The 24,595-nt window shown below is 58.1% G+C and overlaps 1 protein-coding gene across 1 annotated transcript in view; it reads right to left on the reverse strand.

The window, feature by feature from the left end:
- The window catches only part of KMT2B (lysine methyltransferase 2B), a 74,841-nt gene that overhangs the window by 10,739 nt on the left and 39,507 nt on the right, over positions 1-24,595 (reverse strand). Inside the window, 13 exon segments of the mRNA XM_054052581.1 lie at positions 1,087-1,124; positions 1,126-1,198; positions 3,699-3,876; positions 5,244-5,318; positions 6,551-6,661; positions 6,737-6,786; positions 7,069-7,143; positions 8,709-12,132; positions 14,505-14,558; positions 16,847-16,992; positions 19,509-19,587; positions 21,386-21,506; positions 23,429-23,587. Coding sequence (XP_053908556.1) covers positions 1,087-1,124; positions 1,126-1,198; positions 3,699-3,876; positions 5,244-5,318; positions 6,551-6,661; positions 6,737-6,786; positions 7,069-7,143; positions 8,709-12,132; positions 14,505-14,558; positions 16,847-16,992; positions 19,509-19,587; positions 21,386-21,506; positions 23,429-23,587 — 4,583 coding nt within the window.

Consider the following 24,595-nt stretch of genomic DNA (forward strand, 5'->3'; position numbering starts at 1 on the left):
CCCCAAAACCTGGGGGGACCCCAAGGTCACACAGGGGGACCCCGAAGGGAGTTTCAGGGTGAAAAAGTGGGGTTTGGGGTGAAAAGGGGGGATTTGAGGGTGAAAAGGGAAGATTTTGGGGTGAAAAGGGGGGATTTTGGGGTGAAAAATGGAGTTTTGAGGGGGATTGAGGAGTTTTGGGGGGTGAAAAGGGGGAGTTTAGGGTGAAAAGGGGTATTTTGGAGGTGAAAAGGGGAATCTTGGGGTGAAAAGAGGGGAATTTGGGGTGAAAAAGGGGGATTTTGGGGTGAAAAAAGGGGATTTTGGGGTGAAAAGGGGGGATTTGGGGGTTAAAAGAGGGGTTTTGGGGTGAAAATAGGGATTTTGGGGTGCATTTAGGGGCTTTTTGGGGTGAAAGAGTGTGATTTGGGGTGAAAAAGGGGGGGTTTAGGGGTGAAAAATGGGCTTTTTGGGGGGGTTTTGGGGGGTTTTGGGGTGAAAAGGGGGGATTTGGGGGTGAAAAGGGGGTTTTGGGGTGGATTTAGGGGGTTTTGGGGTGAAAAGGGGGGATTTGGGGGTGAAAAGGGGGTTTTGGGGTGGATTTAGGGGGTTTTGGGGTGAAAAGGGGGATTTTGGGGTGAAGAAGGGTCTTTTTGGGGCGGATTTAGGGGTTTTTGGGGTGAAAAGGGGCGATTTTGGGGTGAAAAGGGGGTTTTTGGGGTGAAAAGGGGGGGTTTGTGGTAAAACAGTGGGAGTTTGGGGTTACAAAAGGGGATTTTGGGGTGAAAAGGGTGGTTTTGGGCAAAAAAGGGGAATTTTGGGGGGGATTTGGGGGATTTGGGGGTGAAAAGGGGGGATTTGGGGGTGAAAAAGAGGGATTTTGGGGTGAAAAGGGGGGTTTTAGGGTGAAAAGGGGGTTTTGGGGTGAAAAAGGTGGATTTTGGGGTGAAAAGGGGGATTTTGGGGTGAAAAGAGGTGATTTGGGGTGGGAAAAGGGGGGGTTTAGGGGTGAAAAATGGGCTTTTTGGGGGGGATTTGGGGGGTTTTGGGGTGCCGGTGGGGGGTGTTGTTTTTTTGGGGTGCATTCCGTCGGTTTTGGGGTCTCACCGGGGGGGTTTGAGGGCAGCGTCGTCGTCGTCGTCGTCGCGGGGAGGGGGGCCCTGGGGGGGGGGGGCGGTGCTGCGACGCCAAAAAGCTGAAAGTGTCGAAGGTTCGGGTGCTGCCAGGAGAGAAAAAGGGGGTTCAGGGGGGACCCCAAAACTCCAACGGCCCCCCCCGACCCCAAAAAAGCCCATTTTTCACCCCTAAACTCCCCCTTTCTCAACCCCAAATCCCCTCTTTTCACCCCAAATCACACTTTTTCACCCCAAAAGCCCCTCAGGGCACCCCAAAAAGGCTGATTTTCACCCCAAAATCTTCCCCTTTGTCACCCCTAAACCCCCTTTTTCACTCCTAAACCCCCCCTTTTCACCCCAAAATCCCTTTTCACCCCCAAAATCCCCCTTTTTACCCCAAAACCCCCTTTTTCACCCCAAAATGCCCCTTTTCACCCCAAAATCTCCCCTTTTTCACCCCAAAATCCCCCTTTTCACCCCAAAATCCCCCCTTTTCACCCCAAAATCCCTTTTCACCCCCAAAATCCCCCCTTTTCACCCCAAAATCCCCCCCTTTTCACCCCAAAATCCCTTTTCACCCCCAAAATCCCCCCTTTTCACCCCAAAATCTCCCTTTTCACCCCCAAAATCCCCCCTTTTCACCCCAAAATCCCCCCTTTTCACCCCAAAATCTCCCTTTTCACCCCAAAATCCCTTTTCACCCCCAAAATCCCCCCTTTTCACCCCAAAATCCCCCCTTTTCACCCCAAAATCTCCCTTTTCACCCCAAAATCCCTTTTCACCCCAAAATCTCCCTTTTCACCCAAAATCCCCCTTTTCACCCCCAAAATCCCCCCTTTTCACCCCAAAAGCCCCAAATCCGCCCCAAAAAGCCCATTTTTCACCCCAAACCCCCCCCTTTTTAACCCTCCCAGTCCTTCCCAGTGCCCCCCAGTCACCCCCAATCCCCTCCCAGTTCCCCCCAGTGCCCTTATTCTGGGCTCCCAGTCCCTCCCAGCGCTCCCAGTCCCCTCCCAGTGCCTCCCAATCCCCTTCCAGTCCTTCCCAGTGCCTCCCAGTCCCCTTCCAGTGCCCCTATTCTGGGCTCCCAGTCCCTCCCAGTTGCTCCCAGTGACCCTATTCTGACTTCTCAGTGTCCCCCAGCGCCTCCGTTCTGGGTTCCCAGTGCCTCCCAGTCCCCCTCCCAGTCCTTCCCAGTGCCTCCCAGTCCTCTCCCAGTGCCTCCCAACCTCCTCCCAGTCCTTCCCAGTGCCTCCCAATTCTCTCCTAGTCCTTCCCAGTACCTCCCAGTCCACCCCAGTCCCCTCCCAGTGCCCCCCCAACTCCTCCAAGTCCTTCCCAGTGCCCTCTCTCTGGGCTCCCAGTGCCTCCCAGTGCCCCTATTCTGTGCTCCCAGTGCCTCCCAGTCCCTCCCAGTGCCTCCCATTGCCCGTTTTCTGTGCTCCCAGTCCCTCCCAGTGCCCTATTCTGTGCTCCCAGTGCCTCCCAGTGGCTCCCAGTCCCTCCCAGTGCCTCTGTTCTGTGCTCCCAGTCCCTCCCAGTCCCTCCCAGTGCCCCTATTCTGTGCTCCCAGTCCCTCCCAGTCCCTCCCAGTGCCTCCCAGTGCCCCCTTTCTGTGCTCCCAGTCCCTCCCAGTGCTCCCAGTCCCCTCCCAGTGCCCCTCAACCCCTCCAAGTCCTTCTCAGTGCCCCTATTCTGGGCTCCCAGTCCTTCCCAGTAGCTCCCAGTACCCCTATTCTGACTTCCCAGCGTCCCCCAGCGCCTCCATTCTGGGTTCCCAGTGCCTCCCAGTCCCTTTCCCATCCCCTCCCAGTGCCTCCCAATTCCCTCCCAGTCCTTCCCAGTGCCTCCCAACCCCCTCCCAGTGCCCCTATTCTGTGCTCCCAGTGCCTCCCAGTCCCTCCCAGTGCCTCCCAGTGCCTCTATTCTGTTCTCCCAGTCCCTCCCAGTCCCTCCCAGTGCCCCTATTCTGTGCTCCCAGTGCCTCCCAGTGCCTCCCAGTGCCTCCCAGTCCCTCCCAGTGCCCCTATTCTGTGCTCCCAGTGCCTCCCAGTGGCTCCCAGTGCCCCTATTCTGTGCTCCCAGCCTCTCCCAGTGCCTCCCAGTGCCCCTGTTCCATGCTCCCAGTGGCTCCCAGTGCCCCTATTCTGTGCTCCCAGTGGCTCCCAGTGCCTCCCAGTGCCTCTATTCTGTTCTCCCAGTCCCTCCCAGTCCCCCCCAGTACCCCTATTCTGTGCTCCCAGTCCCTCCCAGTGCCTCCCAGTGGCTCCCAGTGCCCCTATTCTGTGCTCCCAGTGCCTCCCAGTCCCTCCCAGTGCCCCTATTCTGTGCTCCCAGTCTCTCCCAGTGCCTCCCAGTGCCCCTGTTCCATGCTCCCAGTGGCTCCCAGTGGCTCCCAGTGCCCCTATTCTGTGCTCCCAGTGGCTCCCAGTGGCTCCCAGTGCCCCTATTCTGTGCTCCCAGTGGCTCCCAGTGGCTCCCAGTCCCTCCCAGTGCCCCTGTTCCACGCTCCCAGTCCCTCCCAGTGGCTCCCAGTGCCCCTGTTCCGTGCTCCCAGTGGCTCCCAGTGCCTCCCAGTGGCTCCCAGTGGCTCCCAGTGCTGACCGCAGGTAGAGCTCGGCGCGGGCGCAGCCGGAGGGGTTCCTGGGGGCGGGCGGCGGCGCCTCTCGGCGCGGGTGGTACCGGAAGCGGTATCGCCCCACGGCGCCGGCGCCTGGCAGCTGCTCCAGCAGGAAAACCACCGCGTCGTGGTGCGTCCCCAGCAGCCGCGGCCCCGACATCCCTGTGGGGCAACGTGTGGGGCAGAGCCGCGGCCGCCCATAACCTCCCACAGTGACCCCATAACCTCCCACAGTGACCCACGGCGACCCACGGCGACCCATAACGACCCAGAGCATCCTATGGGTCACTATGGTAACCATTGGAGCCAATGGAGCCTTATAGTGACCCATAGAGACCCACAGAGACCCATAGAGACCCCATAGAGACCCATAGAGACCCATAGGGACCCATAGAGACCCCATAGAGACCCCATAGAGACCCATAGAGATCCATAGAGACCCCATAGAGACCCATAGAGACCCCATAGAGACCCATAGAGACCCACAGAGATCCCATAGAGATCCACAGAAACACATAGGGACCCACAGAGACCCCATAGAGACCCATAGAGACCCCACAGAGACCCATAGAGACCCACAGAGACCCCATAGAGACACATAGAGACCCATAGAGACCCATAGGGACCCACAGCCCCTCCGTCCCCAGCAGCCGCAGCCCCGACATCCCTGTGGGGCAACGTGTGGGGCAGAGCCGTGGCCGCCCATAACCTCCCACAGTGACCCACGGCGACCCACAGCGACCCATAACCTCCCACAGGCATTCAGAGCATCCTATGGGTCACCATGGTAACCACTGGGTCCAATGGAGCCTTATAGTGACCCATAGAGACCCATAGGGACCCATAGAGACCCCATAGAGACCCACAGAGACCCCATAGAGACCCATAGGGACCCATAGAGACCCTATAGAGACCCATAGAGACCCCATAGAGACCCCACAGAGACCCATAGAGACCCCATAGAGATCTATAGAAACACATAGGGACCCACAGAGACCCATAGGGACCCACAGCCCCTCCGTCCCCAGCAGCCGCGGCCCCGACATCCCTGTGGGGCAACGTGTGGGGCAGAGCCGCGGCCGCCCATAACCTCCCACAGCGACCCACGGCGACCCACGGCGACCCATAACCTCCCACAGCCATTCAGAGCATCCTATGGGTCACCATGGTAACCACTGGATCCAATGGAGCCTTATAGGGACCCATAGAGACCCACAGAGACCCATAGAGACCCATAGGGACCCCTTAGAGACCCCACAGAGACCCCATAGAGACCCATAGAGACCCAATAGAGACCCATAGAGACCCACAGAAACACATAGAGACCCACAGAGACCCACAGAGACCCATAGAGACCCTATAGAGACCCAAAGAGGCCCACAGAGACCCCATAGAAACTCCATAGAAACCCCATAGAGACCCCATAGAGACCCCACAGAGACCCACAGAGACCCCATACAGACCCCATACAGACCCCACAGTGCCCCATGGAGACCCCATAGCGCCCCACAGCAGTTCGGGGGTCTCACCCGCCAGACGGAGCTGCTCCAGTCGGGCGTGAGCTCGCGCCTCCTGCACCCTCTGAGCCACCGCCCGCCACGCGCCTGCGACAGAGACAGCGTCACCCGGGAGCCCCACACGAACCCCATACCCCCATATCCCCTCATGTACCCCCATAACCCCCATATCCCCCATATCCCCATATCCCCATATCCCCATATCCCCATATCCCCATATTCCCATATCCCCCATATCCCCATATCCCCCTATCCCCCATATCCCCCATATCCCCCATATCCCCATATCCCCATATCCCCATATCCCCCATATCCCCCATATCCCCCATATCCCCCATATCCCCCATATCCCCCATATCCCCTCATGTACCCCCATATCCCCATATCCCCCATAACCCCCATATCCCCTCATGTACCCCCATATCCCCATATCCCCATATCCCCCATATCCCCCATATCCCCATATCCCCCATATCCCCCATATCCCCATATCCCCCATATCCCCATATCCCCCATATCCCCCATATCCCCATATCCCCATATCCCCCATATCCCCATAACCCCCATATCCCCTCATGTACCCCCATATCCCCATATCCCCCATATCCCCATATCCCCCATATCCCCCATATCCCCATATCCCCATATCCCCATATCCCCCATATCCCCATAACCCCCATATCCCCTCATGTACCCCCATATCCCCATATCCCCCATATCCCCCATATCCCCATATCCCCCATATCCCCATATCCCCATATCCCCATATCCCCATATCCCCATATCCCCCATATCCCCATATCCCCCATATCCCCCATATCCCCCATATCCCCCTATCCCCATATCCCCATATCCCCATATCCCCATATCCCCCATATCCCCATATCCCCATATCCCCCATATCCCCCACATCCCCCATATCCCCATATCCCCATATCCCCCATATCCCCCACATCCCCCATATCCCCATATCCCCATATCCCCCATATCCCCATATCCCCATATCCCCCATATCCCCCATATCCCCATATCCCCATATCCCCATATCCCCATATCCCCCATATCCCCCATATCCCCATATCCCCATATCCCCCATATCCCCCATATCCCCATATCCCCATATCCCCCATATCCCCCATATCCCCCATATCCCCATATCCCCATATCCCCCATATCCCCCATATCCCCCATATCCCCCATATCCCCATATCCCCCATATCCCCCATATCCCCATATCCCCCATATCCCCATATCCCCATATCCCCATATCCCCCATATCCCCCATATCCCCATATCCCATATCCCATATCCTCTCCCACCATCGATGGTCTCTGCGGTGACATTCAGTCCATCTTCGCTGCTGATCTCAAAGCACAGATGGGGACGCGTGGGGGGGACACGGGGGGGACCCTCATCCTCCGAGGTGGCACCTGGGGGGACATTGGGGATATCGGGATATGGGGGTATCGGGATATGGGGATATGGGGGATATGGGGGTTCTGTACCTGTGTCTTCGTTCCAGGCTGTTCCGGTGGCTCCGTCGCTCCTCGGGGATCTGTTGGGGACACTTTGGGATCAATGGTGGCGACGGCGGCGACGGAGGGGGAACACAATGGGGGGAACACAATGGGGGGAACACAATGGGGAACACAATGGGGGGAACACAATGGGGGACACAATGGGGAACGCAATGGGGGGAACACAATGGGGAACACAATGGGGAACACAATGGGGAACACAATGGGGGGAACACAATGGGGGGAACGCAATGGGGAACACAATGGGGGACACAATGGGGAGAACACAATAGGGGGAACACAATAAGTGGGACACCCACCCGGAGCTCCCGGTGTCACTGAGGTCATCGGGGTCGTCCTTGAGGTCCATTGGGTCAATGGGGAAACTGAGGCACCTGTGGGGAAACCAATGTCACCATTGGAGGTCACCAGGGTCACCGCCTCAAGATGGCACCCAATGACCAAACTGGGAGAGACCATCACCCAATGACCCAACGGGGAGAGACCATCACCCATTGACCCAACGGGGAGAGACCATCACCCATGGACCCAACGGGGAGAGACCATCACCCATGGACCCAACGGGGAGAGACCATCACCCATTGACCCAACGGGAGAGACCATCACCCATTGACCCAACGGGGAGAGACCATCACCCATGGACCCAACGGGGAGAGACCATCACCCATTGACCCAACGGGGAGAGTCCATCACCCATGGACCCAACGGGGAGAGACCATCACCCATGGACCCAACGGGGAGAGACCATCACCCATTGACCCAACGGGGAGAGACCATCACCCATTGACCCAACGGGGAGAGTCCATCACCCATTGACCCAACGGGGAGAGACCATCACCCATTGACCCAACGGGGAGAGACCATCACCCATGGACCCAACGGGGAGAGACCATCACCCATGGACCCATCTGGGAGAGACCATCACCCATGGACCCAACGGGGAGAGACCATCACCCATGGACCCATCTGGGAGAGACCATCACCCATTGACCCAACGGGGAGAGACCATCACCCATGGACCCAACGGGGAGAGACCATCACCCATGGACCCATCTGGGAGAGTCCATCACCCATGGACCCAACTGGGAGAGACCATCACCCATGGACCCAACGGGGAGAGACCATCACCCATGGACCCAACGGGGAGAGACCATCACCCATGGACCCATCTGGGAGAGACCATCACCCATTGACCCAACGGGGAGAGACCATCACCCATGGACCCAACGGGGAGAGTCCATCACCCATGGACCCAACGGGGAGAGACCATCACCCATGGACCCAACGGGGAGAGACCATCACCCATTGACCCAACGGGGAGAGTCCATCACCCATTGACCCAACGGGGAGAGACCATCACCCATGGACCCAACGGGGAGAGACCATCACCCATTGACCCAACGGGGAGAGTCCATCACCCATTGACCCAACGGGGAGAGTCCATCACCCATGGACCCAACGGGGAGAGACCATCACCCATGGACCCAACTGGGAGAGACCATCACCCATTGACCCAACGGGGAGAGACCATCACCCATTGACCCAACGGGGAGAGTCCATCACCCATGGACCCAACGGGGAGAGTCCATCACCCATGGACCCAACGGGGAGAGACCATCACCCATGGACCCAACGGGGAGAGACCATCACCCATTGACCCAACGGGGAGAGACCATCACCCATGGACCCAACGGGGAGAGACCATCACCCAATGACCCAACGGGGAGAGACCATCACCCATGGACCCAACGGGGAGAGACCATCACCCATGGACCCAACTGGGAGAGACCATCACCCATGGACCCAACGGGGAGAGACCATCACCCATGGACCCAATGGGGAGAGACCATCACCCATTGACCCAACTGGGAGAGACCATCACCCATTGACCCAACGGGGAGAGTCCATCACCCATGGACCCATCTGGGAGAGTCCTCACCTGGTGGCCGCGTTCTCCTCCCCGTTGGTGTCCTCCATCCGCGCCCGTTTCCCGCCCGGCGCCATCATCTCTCCGGGACGTTTGGGCGCTCTCGGAAGGTCCCATGGGGACCCCCAGTGTCCATGGGCGCCGTTGGGGTGGGCGGAGTCTCCGGGGCCGTTGGTGGCACTTCCAGGCTTGATGTGGCCACCAAGAATGTCTCTGTGGGTGACGTCTCCATGGTTTCCACCACCGAGAATGTGTCCATGGGAGATGTTTCCATGGTTTCCACCACTGAGAACACCTCCATGGGCTCCATCTCTATGGTTGGTGCTGCCATGGCCACCAAGAATGTGTCCATGGGTGACGTCTCTATGGTTTCCACCACTGAGAACACCTCCATGGGCTCCATCTCTATGGTTGTCACCTCCATGGCCACCACGAATGTGTCCATAGGTGATGTCTCTATGGTTTCCACCACCACGAATGTCTCCATGGGCTCCACCTCTATGGTTTCCACCACCGAGAACCTCTCCATGGGCTCCACCTCTATGGTTGTCACCTCCATGGCCACCACAAATGTGTCCATAGGTGATGTCTCTATGGTTTCCACCACCACGAACGTCTCCATGGGCTCCATCTCTATGGTTTCCACCACCGAGAACCTCTCCATGGGCTCCACCTCTATGGTTTCCACCACCGAGAACGTCTCCATGGACTCCATCTCTATGGTTTCCACCACCGAGAACCTCTCCATGGGCTCCACCTCTATGGTTTCCACCACCGAGAACGTCTCCATGGACTCCATCTCTATGGTTTCCACCACCGAGAACATCTCCATGGACTCCATCTCTATGGTTTCCACCACCGAGAACGTCTCCATGGACTCCATCTCTATGGTTTCCACCACCGAGAACCTCTCCATGGGCTCCACCTCTATGGTTTCCACCACCGAGAACGTCTCCATGGGCTCCACCTCTATGGTTTCCACCACCGAGAACCTCTCCACGGACTCCATCTCTATGGTTGACACCTCCATGACCACCACAAACATCTCCATGGACTCCATCTCTATGGTTTCCACCACCGAGAACGTCTCCATGGACTCCATCTCTATGGTTGACACCTCCACGACCACCACGAACGTCTCCATCTCCGCCGTTTCCTCCTCCCAGAAGGTCCCCGTTGGCTTTGGGGCCGTCCCCCGCCATGTTCTTGAGGACAAAGTCCACGATGTCGGACGGGAGGTCCTCGGCGGGCGGTGGCGGCGGCGGTGGCCGTGGCCCTCGTCCTTTGTCCCCACCGTCATCCACTCCATCCAATTGGTCGATGTGGGCCACCGGCAGAGGACACTGCGCCAGGGGCTCGCGGGTCACCACCGTGCGGGAGAAACGGTAATAACCGCCACCGCGAAGACCACCACCGCGAAGGCCACCACCGTCCTCATCTTCACTGCTGTCACCTCCCGGTGGCCCCGCGGTGCCCAAGAGCCCGGCCAGGGCCAACGCCGCCACGTCCACCTCCGCCAGAGCCACCACTCCACCACCGCCCGAAGGGGACAACGGCGCCGACGGGGGACAACCGCCACTCAGCAGCGATGGAGACTCCATGGAGGACGTTGACCTCGAGGGAGATGGTGGTTCGGTGGAGGAACGTTGAGTTAAGAGCGATGGAGACTCCATGGAGGACGTTGACTTTGATGGAGATGTTGGTTTGGTGGAGGAACATTGAGTTAAGAGCGATGGAGACTCCATGGAGGACGTTGACCTCGAGGGAGACGTTGGTTCGGTGGAGGAACGTTGGGTTAAGAGCGATGGAGGAGCTCTGGAGGACGTTGGCCTCGAGGAAGATGGTGGTTCGGTGGAGGAACGTTGGGTTAAGAGCGATGGAGGAGCTCTGGAGGACGTTGACCTCGAGGGAGATGGTGGTTCGGTGGAGGAACGTTGGGTTAAGAGCGATGGAGGAGGTCTGGAGGACGTTGACGTCGAGGGAGATGGTGGTTCGGTGGAGGAACATTGAGTTAAGAGCGATGGAGGAGCCGTGGAGGACATTGACCTCAAGGGAGATGGTGGTTCGGTGGAGGAACATTGAGTTAAGAGCGATGGAGGACCCATAGAAGACATTGACTTTGATGGAGATGGTGGTTCGGTGGAGGAACGTTGGGTTAAGAGCGATGGAGGAGCTCTGGAGGACGTTGACCTCGAGGGAGATGGTGGTTCGGTGGAGGAACGTTGGGTTAAGAGCGATGGAGGAGCCGTGGAGGACATTGACCTCGAGGGAGATGGTGGTTCAGTGGAGGAACGTTGGGTTAAGAGCGATGGAGACTCCATGGAGGACGTTGACCTCGAGGGAGATGGTGGTTCGGTGGAGGAACATTGAGTTAAGAGCAATGGAGGACCCACAGAAGACATTGACTTTGACGGAGATGGTGGTTCGGTGGAGGAACGTTGAGTTAAGAGCGATGGAGGAGCCGTGGAGGATGTTGACTTTGAGGTTGACGTTGGCCCCATGGAAGGACATTGAGTTAAGAGTGATGGAGACTCCATGGAGGACGTTGACCTCGAGGGAGATGGTGGTTCAGTGGAGGAACGTTGAGTTAAGAGCGATGGAGGAGCTCTGGAGGACATTGACCTCAAGGGAGATGGTGGTTTGGTGAAGGAACGTTGAGTGAAGAGCGATGGTGGCTCCATGGAGGACGTTGACCTTGATGGACACGTTGGCCCCATGGAAGGACGTTGAGTGAAGAGCAATGGGGCCTTCACGAGGGACCCATTGGGTGCCGATGGCTCCATGGGCACCTTTGGCCTTGGTCCATTGGCCAATGGTGGCCCTGGAGGTGACAATGGCTCCACGGGTGACGTTGACATTGGCCAACTGGGTGACGGTGGCTCCATGGGTGACGTTGGGGACTCCGTGGGTGACGTTGGGGGCTCCATCAGTGACGACGGTGACTCCATGGGTGACGGTGATGCCTCCATGGGTGACGTCGGTGACTCCATGGGTGACGTTGGCCGCGTCCCATTGGGTGACATTGGCTGTGGTCCATTGGGTGACGTCGGTGACTCCATGGGTGACGTTGGCCGCGTCCCATTGGGTGACATTGGCTGTGGTCCATTGGGTGATGGTGACTCCATGGGTGACGTTGGTGGTGGTCCATTGGGTGACGTTGGTGACTCCATGGGTGACGTTGGTGACTCCATGGGTGACGTTGGTGGTGGTCCATTGGGTGACGTTGGTGACTCCATGGGTGACGTTGGCCGCGTCCCATCGGGTGACGTTGGTGGTGGTCCATCGGGTGTGGTTGGTGGCCCCGGGGGGGGGTTGGTGGCCATGGGCCATCGCCGTGGAGACAGAGGGGACAGAGGGGAGGGGCGGCTCCGACGGAGAGGGGGGATCTCGGGGTCCCCAACGGTGACGACGTGACGAGGGACGGGGGGAGCACTGCCTGAGGGGAGGACACCGTGTCCAGAAGGGACCCAACGGGGACCCAACGGGGACCCAAAGGACCCCAATGGGGACCCAGTGGACCCAATGGACCCCCAATGGACTCAATGGACCCCCAATGGACCCAATGGACCCAATGGACCCAATGGACCCCCAATGGACCCCCAATGGACCCAATGGACTCAATGGACTCCCAATGGACCCAATGGACCCAATGGACCCCCAATGGACCCCCAATGGACCCCCAATGGACTCAATGGACCCAATGGACCCCCAATGGACCCAATGGACCCCCAATGGACCCAATGGACCCAATGGACCCCCAATGAACCCAATGGAACCCCAATGGACCCCCAATGGACCCCCAATGGACTCAATGGACCCAATGGACCCCCAATGGACTCAATGGACCCCCAATGGACCCCCAATGGACCCCCAATGGACCCAATGGACTCAATGGACCCCCAATGGACCCACAATGGACCCCCAATGGACTCAATGGACCCAATGGACCCCCAATGGACCCAATGGACCCAATGGACCCCCAATGAACCCAATGGAACCCCAATGGACCCCCAATGGACCCCCAATGGACTCAATGGACCCAATGGACCCCCAATGGACCCAATGGAACCCCAATGGACCCCCAATGGAACCCCAATGGACTCAATGGACCCAATGGACCCCCAATGGACTCAATGGACCCAATGGACCCCCAATGGACCCAATGGACCCCCAATGGACCCCCAATAGACCCCCAATGGACCCAATGGACCCCCAATGGACCCCCAATGGACTCAATGGACCCCCAATGGACCCAATGGACTCAATGGACCCCCAATGGACCCCCAATGGACTCAATGGACCCCCAATGGACCCAATGGACCCAATGGACCCCCAATGGACCCAATGGACTCAATGGACCCAATGGACCCCCAATGGACTCAATGGACCCCCAATGGACCCCCAATGGACCCCCAATGGACTCAATGGACCCAATGGACCCCCAATGGACCCAATGGACCCCCAATGGACCCCCAATGGACCCCCAATGGACCCAATGGACCCCCAATGGACTCAATGGACCCCCAATGGACCCCCAATGGACTCAATGGACCCCCAATGGACCCAATGGACTCAATGGACCCCCAATGGACCCCCAATGGACCCAATGGACCCAATGGACTCAATGGACCCCCAATGGACCCCCAATGGACTCAATGGACCCCCAATGGACCCAATGGACTCAATGGACCCAATGGACCCCCAATGGACCCAATGGACTCAATGGACCCCCATGGACCCAATGGACCCCCAATGGACCCCCATGGACCCAATGGACCCCCAATGGACCCCCAATGGACCCAATGGACCCAATGGACCCAATGGACCCCCAATGGACCCCCAATGGACCAAATGGACCCCCAATGGACCCAATGGACCCAATGGACCCAATGGACCCCCAATGGACCCAATGGACCCAATGGACTCAATGGACCCCCAATGGACTCAATGGACCCCCAATGGACCCACAATGGACCCAATGGACCCCCAATGGACCCAATGGACCCAATGGACTCAATGGACCCAATGGACCCAATGGACTCAATGGACTCAATGGACCCAATGGACCCCCAATGGACCCCCAATGGACTCAATGGACCCCCAATGGACTCAATGGACTCAATGGACCCCCAATGGACCCCCAATGGACCCAATGGACTCAATGGACCCAATGGACCCCCAATGGACTCAATGGACCCCCAATGGACCCAATGGACTCAATGGACCCAATGGACCCCCAATGGACCCCCAATGGACTCAATGGACCCAATGGACCCCCAATGGACTCAATGGACCCCCAATGGACCCACAATGGACCCAATGGACCCCCAACGGACCCAATGGACCCAATGGACCCCCAACGGACTCAATGGACCCAATGGACCCCCAATGAACCCAATGGACCCCCAATGGACCCAATGGACCCAATGGACCCCCAACGGACTCAATGGATCCCCAATGGACCCAATGGACCCAATGGACTCAATGGACCCCCAATGGACCCAATGGACCCCCAATGGACTCAATGGACCCAATGGACCCCCAATGGACCCCCAATGGACTCAATGGACCCAATGGACCCCCAATGGACCCCCAATGGACCCCCGATGGACCCCCAATGGACTCAATGGACCCCCAATGGACCCCCAATGGACCCAATGGACCCCCAATGGACCCCCAATGAACCCAATGGACCCCCAATGGACCCCCAATGGACTCAATGGACCCAATGGACCCCCAATGGACCCAATGGACCCCCAATGGACCCCCATATCCACCCATATCCCCCCACTGTCCCCAAGGTCCCACCTGGTGGGGGGAGGGGACGCGATGGCCGCCGCAGGGGGGGTGTCGGGGGGGACCCTGAGGGGGACAAAGAGAGAGGGGGGTTTGGGGTGAAAAAACGGGATTTGGGGGTGAAAAGGGGGATTTGGGGGTGAAAAGGGGAGTTCTGGGGTGAAAAAGTGGGATTTTGGGGTGAAAAGGGGGATTTTGGGGTTGGATTTGGGGGATTTTGGGGTGGAAAAGGGATATTTTGGGTGAGAAGGGGGATTTTGGGGTGAAAAGGGGAGTTTGGGGGTGAAAAAGTGGGATTTTGGGGAGAAAAGAGGGATTTTGGAGTGGAAAAGGGGAGTTTGGGGTAAAAAAAGTGGGGTTTGGGGGTGGAAAAGGGGCTTTTTAGGGTGGATTTGGGGGATTTTGGGGTGAAAAAGTGGGATTTTGGGGAGAAAAGAGGGATTTGGGGGTGGATTAGGGGGATTTTGGGGTGGAAAAGGGATATTTTGGGTGAAAAAGGGGGGTTTTGGGGTGAAAAAGGGGGTTTTTGGGTTGGATTCATGGGGGGTTGGGGTGAAAAGGGGATTTTGGGGTGAAAAGGGGAGTTTTGGGGGGAAAAAGTGGGATTTTGGGGTGAAAAGAGGGATTTGGGGGTGGATTTGGGGATTTTGGGGTGAAAAAGGTGGATTTTGGGGTTGAAAAGGGGGGTTTTGGGGTGGAAAAGGGGGTTTTTGGGTAAAAAAAGTGGAGTTTGGGGGTAAAAAGGTGGATTTTGGGGTGAAAAGGGGAGTTTTGGGGTAAAAAGGTGGATTTTGGGGTGAAAAGGGGAGTTTTGGGGTGAAAAAGTAGGATTTTGGGGGGAAAAGTGAGATTTCGGGGTGGATTTGGGGGATTTTGGGGTGAAAAAGGTGGATTTTGGGGTTGAAAAGGGGGGTTTTGGGGTGGAAATGGAGGTTTTTGGGTAAAAAAAAGTGGAGTTTGGGGGTAAAAAGGTGGATTTTGGGGTGAAAAGGGGAGTTTTGGGGTGAAAAAGTGGGATTTTGGGGGGAAAGTGGGATTTGGGGGTGGATTTGGGGGATTTTGGGGTGAAAAAGGTGGATTTTGGGGTGAAAAGGGGAGTTTTGGGGTGAAAAAGGGATATTTTGGGTGAAAAGGGGCAGTTTGGGGTGAAAAAGGTGGATTTTGGGGTTGAAAAGGGGGGTTTTGGGGTGGAAAAGGGGGTTTTTGGGTTGGATTCATGGGGGGGTTGGGGTGAAAAGGGGAGTTTTGGGGTGAAAAAGTGGGATTTTGGGGGGAAAAGTGGGATTTGGGGGTGGATTTTGGGGGATTTTGGGGTGAAAAAGGTGGATTTTGGGGTGAAAAGGGGGGTTTTGGGGTGAAAAAGTGGGATTTTGGGGGGAAAAGTGGGATTTGGGGGTGGATTTTGGGGGATTTTGGGGTGAAAAAGGTGGATTTCGGGGTGAAAAGGGGGGTTTTGGGGTGGAAAAGGGGGTTTTAGGGTAAAAAAAAGTGGGGTTTTGGGGTGAAAAAGTGGGATTTTGGGGAGAAAAGAGGAATTTGGGGGTGGATTTGGGGTATCCTGGGGTGGAAAAAGGATATTTTGGGTGAAAAAGGGGGGTTTTGGGGTGAAAAAGGGGGATTTGGGGGTGGATTTGGGGGATTTTGGGGTGAAAAGGGGGTTTTAGGGTAAAAAAAGTGGGGTTTGGGGATGAAAAAGTGGGATTTTGGGGTGAAAAGAGGGATTTGGGGGTGGATTTGGGGTATCCTGGGGTGGAAAAAGGATATTTTGGGTGAAAAAGGGGGGTTTTGGGGTGAAAAAGGGGGATTTGGGGGTGGATTTGGGGGATTTTGGGGTGAAAAAGGGTTTTTTTGGGGTGGATTTGGGGGATTTTGGGGTGAAAAGGGGGTTTTAGGGTAAAAAAAGTGGGGTTTGGGGATGAAAAAGTGGGATTTTGGGGTGAAAAGAGGGATTTGGGGGTGGATTTGGGGTATCCTGGGGTGGAAAAGGGATATTTTGGGTGAAAAAGGGGGAGTTTGGGGTGAAAAAGTGGGATTTGGGGGTGGAAAAGGGGGTTTTTAGGGTGGATTTGGGGGATTTTGGGGTGAAAAGGGGAGTTTTGGGGTGAAAAAGTGGGATTTGGGGGGAAAAGTGGGATTTGGGGGTGGATTTGGGGGATTTTGGGGTGGAAAACGGATGTTTTGGGGTGAAAAGGGGGAGTTTGGGGTGAAAAAGGGGATATTGGGGGTGGATTCGTGGGGTTTTGGGGTGAAAAGGGGGTTTTGGGGTAAAAAAGGTCAATTTTGGGGATGGAAAAGAGGGGGTTTGGGGGTGTCGGAGGTTTTGGGGTGAAAAAGGGGGGGTTTTTGTCTCTCACCGGGGGGGCCGTGGGGGATGGTGCGGTTCTGCTCCGGGGGAGCCCCTCCCCCCTCGGCGCCCCCCCCCGGGCGGCGCTCCACGATCCGACAGCGATACCAACAGCGGCGGCGAGCGTCCCGCGTGCTCCAGTACAGCCGCCAGCACCTGCCCAGTATAGACCAGTATGGACCAGTATGACCGGCAGGGACCCCCAGACACACCCCCCCACCGGTACAGCCGCCAGCACCTGCCCAGTATAGACCAGTATGGACCAGTATGACCGGCAGGGACCCCCAGACACACCCCCCCACCGGTACAGCCGCCAGCACCTGCCCAGTATAGACCAGTATGGACCAGTATGGACCCGCAGGGACCCCCAGACACACCCCCCCACCGGTACAGCCGCCAGCACCTGCCCAGTATAGACCAGTATGGACCAGTATGGACCCGCAGGGACCCCCAGACACACCCCCCCCACCGGTACAGCCGCCAGCACCTGCCCAGTATAGACCAGTATGGACCAGTATGACCGGCAGGGACCCCCAGACACCCCCCCCCCCCGGTACAGCCGCCAGCACCTGCCCAGTATAGACCAGTATGGACCAGTATGGACCCGCAGGGACCCCCAGACACACCCCCCCACCGGTACAGCCGCCAGCACCTGCCCAGTATAGACCAGTATGGACCAGTAGAGACCGGCAGGGACCCCCCCAGACACACCCCCCCCCACCGGTACAGCCGCCAGCACCTGCCCAGTATAGACCAGTATGGACCAGTAGGGACCGGCAGGGACCCCCAGACACACCCCCCCACCGGTACAGCCGCCAGCACCTGCCCAGTATAGACCAGTATGGACCAGTAGGGACCGGCAGGGACCCCCAGACACACCCCCCCCACCGGTACAGCCGCCAGCACCTGCCCAGTATAGACCAGTATGGACCAGTATGACCGGCAGGGACCCCCAGACACACCCCCCCCACCGGTACAGCCGCCAGCACCTGCCCAGTATAGACCAGTATGGACCAGTAGGGACCGGCAGGGACCCCCAGACACACCCCCCCCACCGGTACAGCCGCCAGCACCTGCCCAGTATAGACCAGTATGGACCAGTATGACCGGCAGGGACCCCCCAGACACACCCCCCCCACCGGTACAGCCGCCAGCACCTGCCCAGTATAGACCAGTATGGACCAGTAGGGACCGGCAGGGACCCCCAGACACACCCCCCCACCGGTACAGCCGCCAGCACCTGCCCAGTATAGACCAGTATGGACCAGTAGGGACCGGCAGGGACCCCCAGACACACCCCCCCACCGGTACAGCCGCCAGCACCTGCCCAGTATAGACCAGTATGGACCAGTATGACCGGCAGGGACCCCCAGACACACCCCCCCCACCGGTACAGCCGCCAGCACCTGCCCAGTATAGACCAGTATGGACCAGTATGACCGGCAGGGACCCCCAGACACACCCCCCCCCACCGGTACAGCCGCCAGCACCTGCCCAGTATAGACCAGTATGGACCAGTAGGGACCGGCAGGGACCCCCAGACACACCCCCCCCCCCGGTACAGCCACCAGCACCTGCCCCGTATAGACCAGTATGGACCAGTAGGGACCGGCAGGGACCCCCAGACACACCCCCCCACCGGTACAGCCGCCAGCATCTGCCCAGTATAGACCAGTATGGACCAGTATGACCGGCAGGGACCCCCAGACACACCCCCCCCACCGGTACAGCCGCCAGCACCTGCCCAGTATAGACCAGTATGGACCAGTATGACCGGCAGGGACCCCCAGACACACCCCCCCCCCACCGGTACAGCCGCCAGCACCTGCCCAGTATAGACCAGTATGGACCAGTAGGGACCGGCAGGGACCCCCAGACACACCCCCCCCACCGGTACAGCCACCAGCACCTGCCCAGTATAGACCAGTATGGACCAGTAGGGACCGGCAGGGACCCCCAGACACACCCCCCCACCGGTACAGCCGCCAGCACCTGCCCAGTATAGACCAGTATGGACCAGTAGGGACCGGCAGGGACCCCCAGACACACCCCCCCACTGCTACGGCCACCAGTATCTCCCAGTATAAACCAGTAAGAACCACTGCAGCTCAGTAAGAGCCTTCCTAATCCTCTCCCAGTCCAACCCAGTGCCTCCCAGTATGGTCCAATCTCCTCCCAGTTCCCTCCCAGTCCCCCCCAATCCCTTCCCAGTCCCCCCCAGTCTCTCCCAGTTTCCCCCAATCCCCTCCCAGTGTCTCCCAGTTCCCCCCAATCCCCTCCCAGTCCCTCCCAGTGTCCTCCAGTCCCCCCCAATCCCTCCCCAGTGCCCTCCAGTCCCTCCCAGTGGCTCCCAGTTCCCTCCCAGTTCCCCCCAATTCCCTCACAGTATCTCCCAGTTCCCTCCCAGTCCCCCCCAGTCCCCTCCCAGTTCCCCCCAGTGCCTCCCAGTCCCCCCCAGTCCCCTCCCAGTTCCTCCCAGTGCCCCCCAATCCCCTCGCAGTCCCCCCCAGTCCCCTCCCAGTCCCTCCCAGTCCCCCCCAATCCCCTCCCAGTGCCCCCCAATCCCCTCCCAGTCCCTCCCAGTCCCCCCCAATCCCCTCCCAGTGCCCCCTAATCCCCTCCCAGTCCCCCCCAGTCCCCCCCAGTCCCTCCCAGTTCCCCCCAGTACGCACTGGTAGCCCACTGGGAAGAGTCTCCCTCCGCTCTCCGAGAGCTCCGTCAGTGCCCCCAAACTGTCGATGCGGATCGACCCTGCGCCCCAAAACCGTCACCAACGGGGGGACCCCCAAATCCCACCCCCCCCAGGGGAACCCCCCAAAATCACACCCCCTCCATGGGACCCCCAAACCCCATCCAGGACCCCCCAAACCCCCCCAATGGGACCCCCAAATCCCCCCATGGGACCCCCAAACCCCATCCAGGACCCCCCAAACTCCCCCAAAGGGACCCCCAAACCCCATCGAGGACCCCCCAAATCCCCCCATGGGAACCCCCAAATCCCATCCAGGATCCCCCAAATCCACACCCCCCCAGTGGGACCCCCAAACCCCATCCAGGACCCCCCAAACCCCCTATAGGACCCCCAAACCCCATCCAGGACCCCCCAAATCCCCCCAAAGGGACCCCCAAACCCCATCCAGGATCCCCCAAATCCACACCCCCCCAGTGGGACCCCCAAACCCCATCCAGGACCCCCCAAACCCCCTATAGGACCCCCAAACCCCATCCAGGACCCCCCAAAGGAACCCCCAAAGCCCCCCAAAGGGACCCCCAAACCCCATCCAGGATCCCCCAAATCCACACCCCCCCAGTGGGACCCCCAAACCCCATCCAGGACCCCCCAAACCCCCTATAGGACCCCCAAACCCCATCCAGGACCCCCCAAAGGAACCCCCAAAGCCCCCCAAAGGGACCCCCAAACCCCATCCAGGACCCCCCAAATCCCCCCATGGAACCCCCAAATCCCCCCATGGGACCCCCAAACCCCGTCCAGGACCCCCCAAACCCCGTCCAGGACCCCCCAAATTCCCCCAGTGGAACCCCTAAACCCCACCCAGGACCCCCCAAACCCCATCCGGAACCCCCAAACCTCATCCAGGACCCCCCAAACCCCCTATAGGACCCCCCAAACCCCCTATAGGACCCCCAAAACCCCATCGAGAACCCCCAAATCCCCCATCCAGGACCCCCCAAACCCCATCCAGGACCCCCCAAATCCCCCCAATGGGACCCCCAAACCCCATCCAGGACCCCCCAAAGCCCCCCATGGGACCCCCAAACCCCCCATAGGTGCCCCATAACCCCCCACAGCCCCCCCAAACCCTCTATAGGTGCCCCATAACCCCCCATAGCCCCCCCAAACCCCCTATAGGTGCCCCAAAACCCCCCCCATACCCCCTATAGGTGCCCCATAACCCCCCACAGCCCCCCCAAACCCCCCATAGGTGCCCCATAACCCCCCCACAGCCCCCCCAAACCCCCTATAGGTGCCCCATAACCCCCCCACAGCCCCCCCAAACCCCCCATAGGTGCCCCATAACCCCCCCACAGCCCCCCCCAAACCTCCTATAGGTGCCCCATAACCCCCCCATAGCCCCCCAAACCCCCCATAGGTGCCCCATAACTCCCCATATCCCCCCCAAACCCCCTATAGGTACCCCCATAACCCCCCCACAGCCCCCCCAAACCTCCTATAGGTGCCCCAAAACCCCCCCACAGCCCCCCCCAAACCCCCTACAGGTGACCCATAACCCCCCCATAGCCCCCCCAAACCCCCTATAGGTGCCCCATAACACCCCCACAGCCCCCCCCAACCCTCTATAGGTGCCCCATAACTCCCCCATAGCCCCCCCAAACCCCCCATAGGTGCCCCAAACCCCCCCCATAGCCCCCCGAAACCCCCTATAGGTATCCCCAGAACCCCCCCAGAACCCCCCCAAACCCCCATAGGTATCCCCATAACCCCCCCATATCCCCCCCAAACCCCCTATAGGTGCCCCATAACCCCCCCATAGCCCCCCCAAACCCCCTATAGGTGCCCCCCCCTCACCGATCATGACGCTGACGGCCTCCGGCTCGAGTCCCCCCAAAAACTTGCGTTTCAGGCTGATCCCCCCAAAATCCACCAGGACGCGGCGCAGCACCGCAAAGTCCTCGTCCTCCACGAGCTCCTGCGCACGGGGAGGGGTCACCAGGAGCTCCAGGAACCCCCCCCCGAACCCCAAAATCCATCCCATGCACCCCAAGTTCCAATATATGGACCTCAAACCCCGATTTATGGACCCCAAACCCCCTCCCTCCATCCATAAGCGATGAGGAACCCAAGGAACCCAACGTCCCTCATGGGTTCCCACCACCCCAACCTTCTCCCAGGGGTTCTCCAGAGCCCCAAATCCCACTTTATGGATCCCAAACCCCACTTTATGGACCCCAAAGCCCTCCCTCCACCCATGGGTGATGAGGAACCCGAGGAACTCAACGTCCCTCATGGGTTCCCACCACCCCAACCTTCTCCCAGGGGTTCTCCAGAGCCCCAAATCCCACTTTATGGACCCCAAACCCCAATTTATGGCCCCCAAATCCCAATTTATGGCCCCCAAACCCCTCTCTCCACCCATAGGTGATGAGGAACCCGAGGAACTCAACGTCCCTCATGGGTTCCCACCACCCCAACCTTCTCCCAGGGGTTCTCCAGAGCCCCAAATCCCACTTTATGGATCCCAAATCCCACTTTATGGCCCCCAAATCCCAATTTATGGAGTGCAACGCCCTCCCTCCACCCATAAGTGATGAGGAACCCGAGGAACCCAACGTCCCTCATGGGTTCCCACCACCCCAACCTTCTCCCAGGGGTTCTCCGGAGCCCCAAATCCCACTTTATGGACCCCAAACCCCAACTTATGGCCCCCAAAGCCCAATTTATGGAGTGCAATGCCCTCCCTCCACCCATGAGTGATGAGGAACCCAAGGAACCCAACGTCCCTCATGGGTTCCCACCACCCCAACCTTCTCCCAGGGGTTCTCCAGAGCTCCAAATCCCACTTTATGGACCCCAAATCCCAATTTATGGACCTCAAATCCCACTTTATGGACCCCAAACCCCTCCCTCCACCCATAAGTGATGAGGAACCCAAGGAACTCAACATCCCTCATGGGTTTCCACCACCCCAACCTTCTCCCAGGGGTTCTCCAGAGCCCCAAACCCCAATTTATGGACCCCAAATCCCACTTTATGGACCTCAAACCCCAATTTATGGACCCCAAACCCCCTCCCTCCATCCATAAGTGATGAGGAACCCAAGGAACTGAATGTCCCTCATGGGTTCCCACCACCCCAACCTTCTCCCAGGGGTTCTCCAGAGCCCCAAATCCCACTTTATGGACCCCAAATCCCACTTTATGGACCTCAAACCCCAATTTATGGACCTCAAACCCCCTCCCTCCACCCATAAGTGATGAGGAACCCAAGGAACTCGACGTCCCTCATGGGTTTCCACCACCCCAACCTTCTCCCAGGGGTTCTCCGGAGCCCCAAATCCCACTTTATGGATCCCAATTCCCAATTTATGGCCCCAAAGCCCAATTTATGGACCCCAAACCCCTCTCTCCACCCATGAGTGATGAGGAACCCAAGGAACCCAACGTCCCTCATGGGTTCCCACCACCCCAACCTTCTCCCAGGGGTTCTCCAGAGCCCCAAATCCCACTTTATGGACCCCAAGTTCCAATATATGGACCCCAAGTCCCAATTTATGGCCCCCAAACCCCTCCCTCCACCCATAAGTGATGAGGAACCCAACGAACTCAACGTCCCTCATGGGTTCCCACCACCCCAACCTTCTCCCAGGGGTTCTACGGAGCCCCAAATCCCACTTTATGGATCCCAAACCCCACTTTATGGACCCCAAAGCCCTCCCTCCACCCATGGGTGATGAGGAACCCGAGGAACTCAACGTCCCTCATGGGTTCCCACCACCCCAACCTTCTCCCAGGGGTTCTCCAGAGCCCCAAATCCCACTTTATGGACCCCAAACCCCAACTTATGGCCCCCAAATCCCAATTTGTGGAGCGCAGCGCCCCCCCCGGAGCTCACGGTGCCGTCGAGGAGCCGCGTGTGCCGGTGGCAGAAGACCTTCTTGTCGCGCTGGAAGGCGGCGCGGCGGCGCCGGGCGCACATGAAGTGGTAATTGGCCAAACAAGCGGCCAAACAGCAGCCGACGGTGGCGCCGGGGCGGCCGCACAGCTCACAGCGCTGCCCGCGGGCGGGCGGACGGACGGACGGACGGAGACGGGAACCGAAGGGGAGAGAGAGGACCCCAAAAGTCAGAGAGAGGACCCCAAAATGAGAGAGAGGACCCCAAAAAATGAGAAACTGGACCCAAAAAATGAGAAGTTGGACCTAAAAGGGAGAAATTGGACCCAAAAAAGGCAAATTTGGACCCTGAAAATGAGAAATTTGACCCAAAAAATGTGAATTTGGACCCAAAAAGTGAGAAATCGGAGACAAAAAGGAGAAATTGAACCCCAAAAATGAGAAATCGGACCTAAAAAGGAGAAATTGGACCCTGAAAATGAGAAGTTGGACCTAAAAGGGAGAAATTGGACCCAAAAAATGTGAAATTGGACCCAAAAAGTGAGAAATTGGACCCCAAAAAGTGAGAGAGAGAACCCAAAAATGAGAGATTGGACCCAAAAGGGAAAAATTGGACCCAAAAATGAGAAATTGGACCCAAAAAGTGAGAAATTGGACGAAAAAGGGATAAATCGGACCCCAAAAATGAGAGATTGGACCCAAAAAGTGAGAAATTGGACCTCGAAAATGAGAAATTGGACCCCAAAATGAGAAATTGGACCCCAAAATGAGAAATTGGACCCAAAAAGTGAGAAATCGGACACAAAAAGGGAGAAATTTGACCCAAAAAATGTGAATTTGGACCCCGAAATGAGAAATTGGACCCAAAAAATGAGAAATTGGACCCCAAAAATGAGAAATTGGACCCCAAAAATGAGAAAGAGGACCCCGAAAATGAGAAATTGGACCCCAAAATGAGAAATTGGACCCCAAAAATGAGAAATTGGACCCCAAAAATGAGGAATTGGACCCCAAAAATGAGAAATTGGACCCCGAAAATGAGAAATTGGACCCTGAAAATGAGGAATTGGACCCCAAAAATGAGAAAGAGGACCCCGAAAATGAGAAATTGGACCCCAAAAATGAGAAATTGGACCCAAAAATGAGAAATTGGACCCAAAAGGGAGA

This window comes from Cuculus canorus, chromosome 35 (genome assembly GCF_017976375.1).
Source record: "Cuculus canorus isolate bCucCan1 chromosome 35, bCucCan1.pri, whole genome shotgun sequence".
Taxonomy (NCBI): Eukaryota; Metazoa; Chordata; class Aves; order Cuculiformes; family Cuculidae; genus Cuculus; species Cuculus canorus.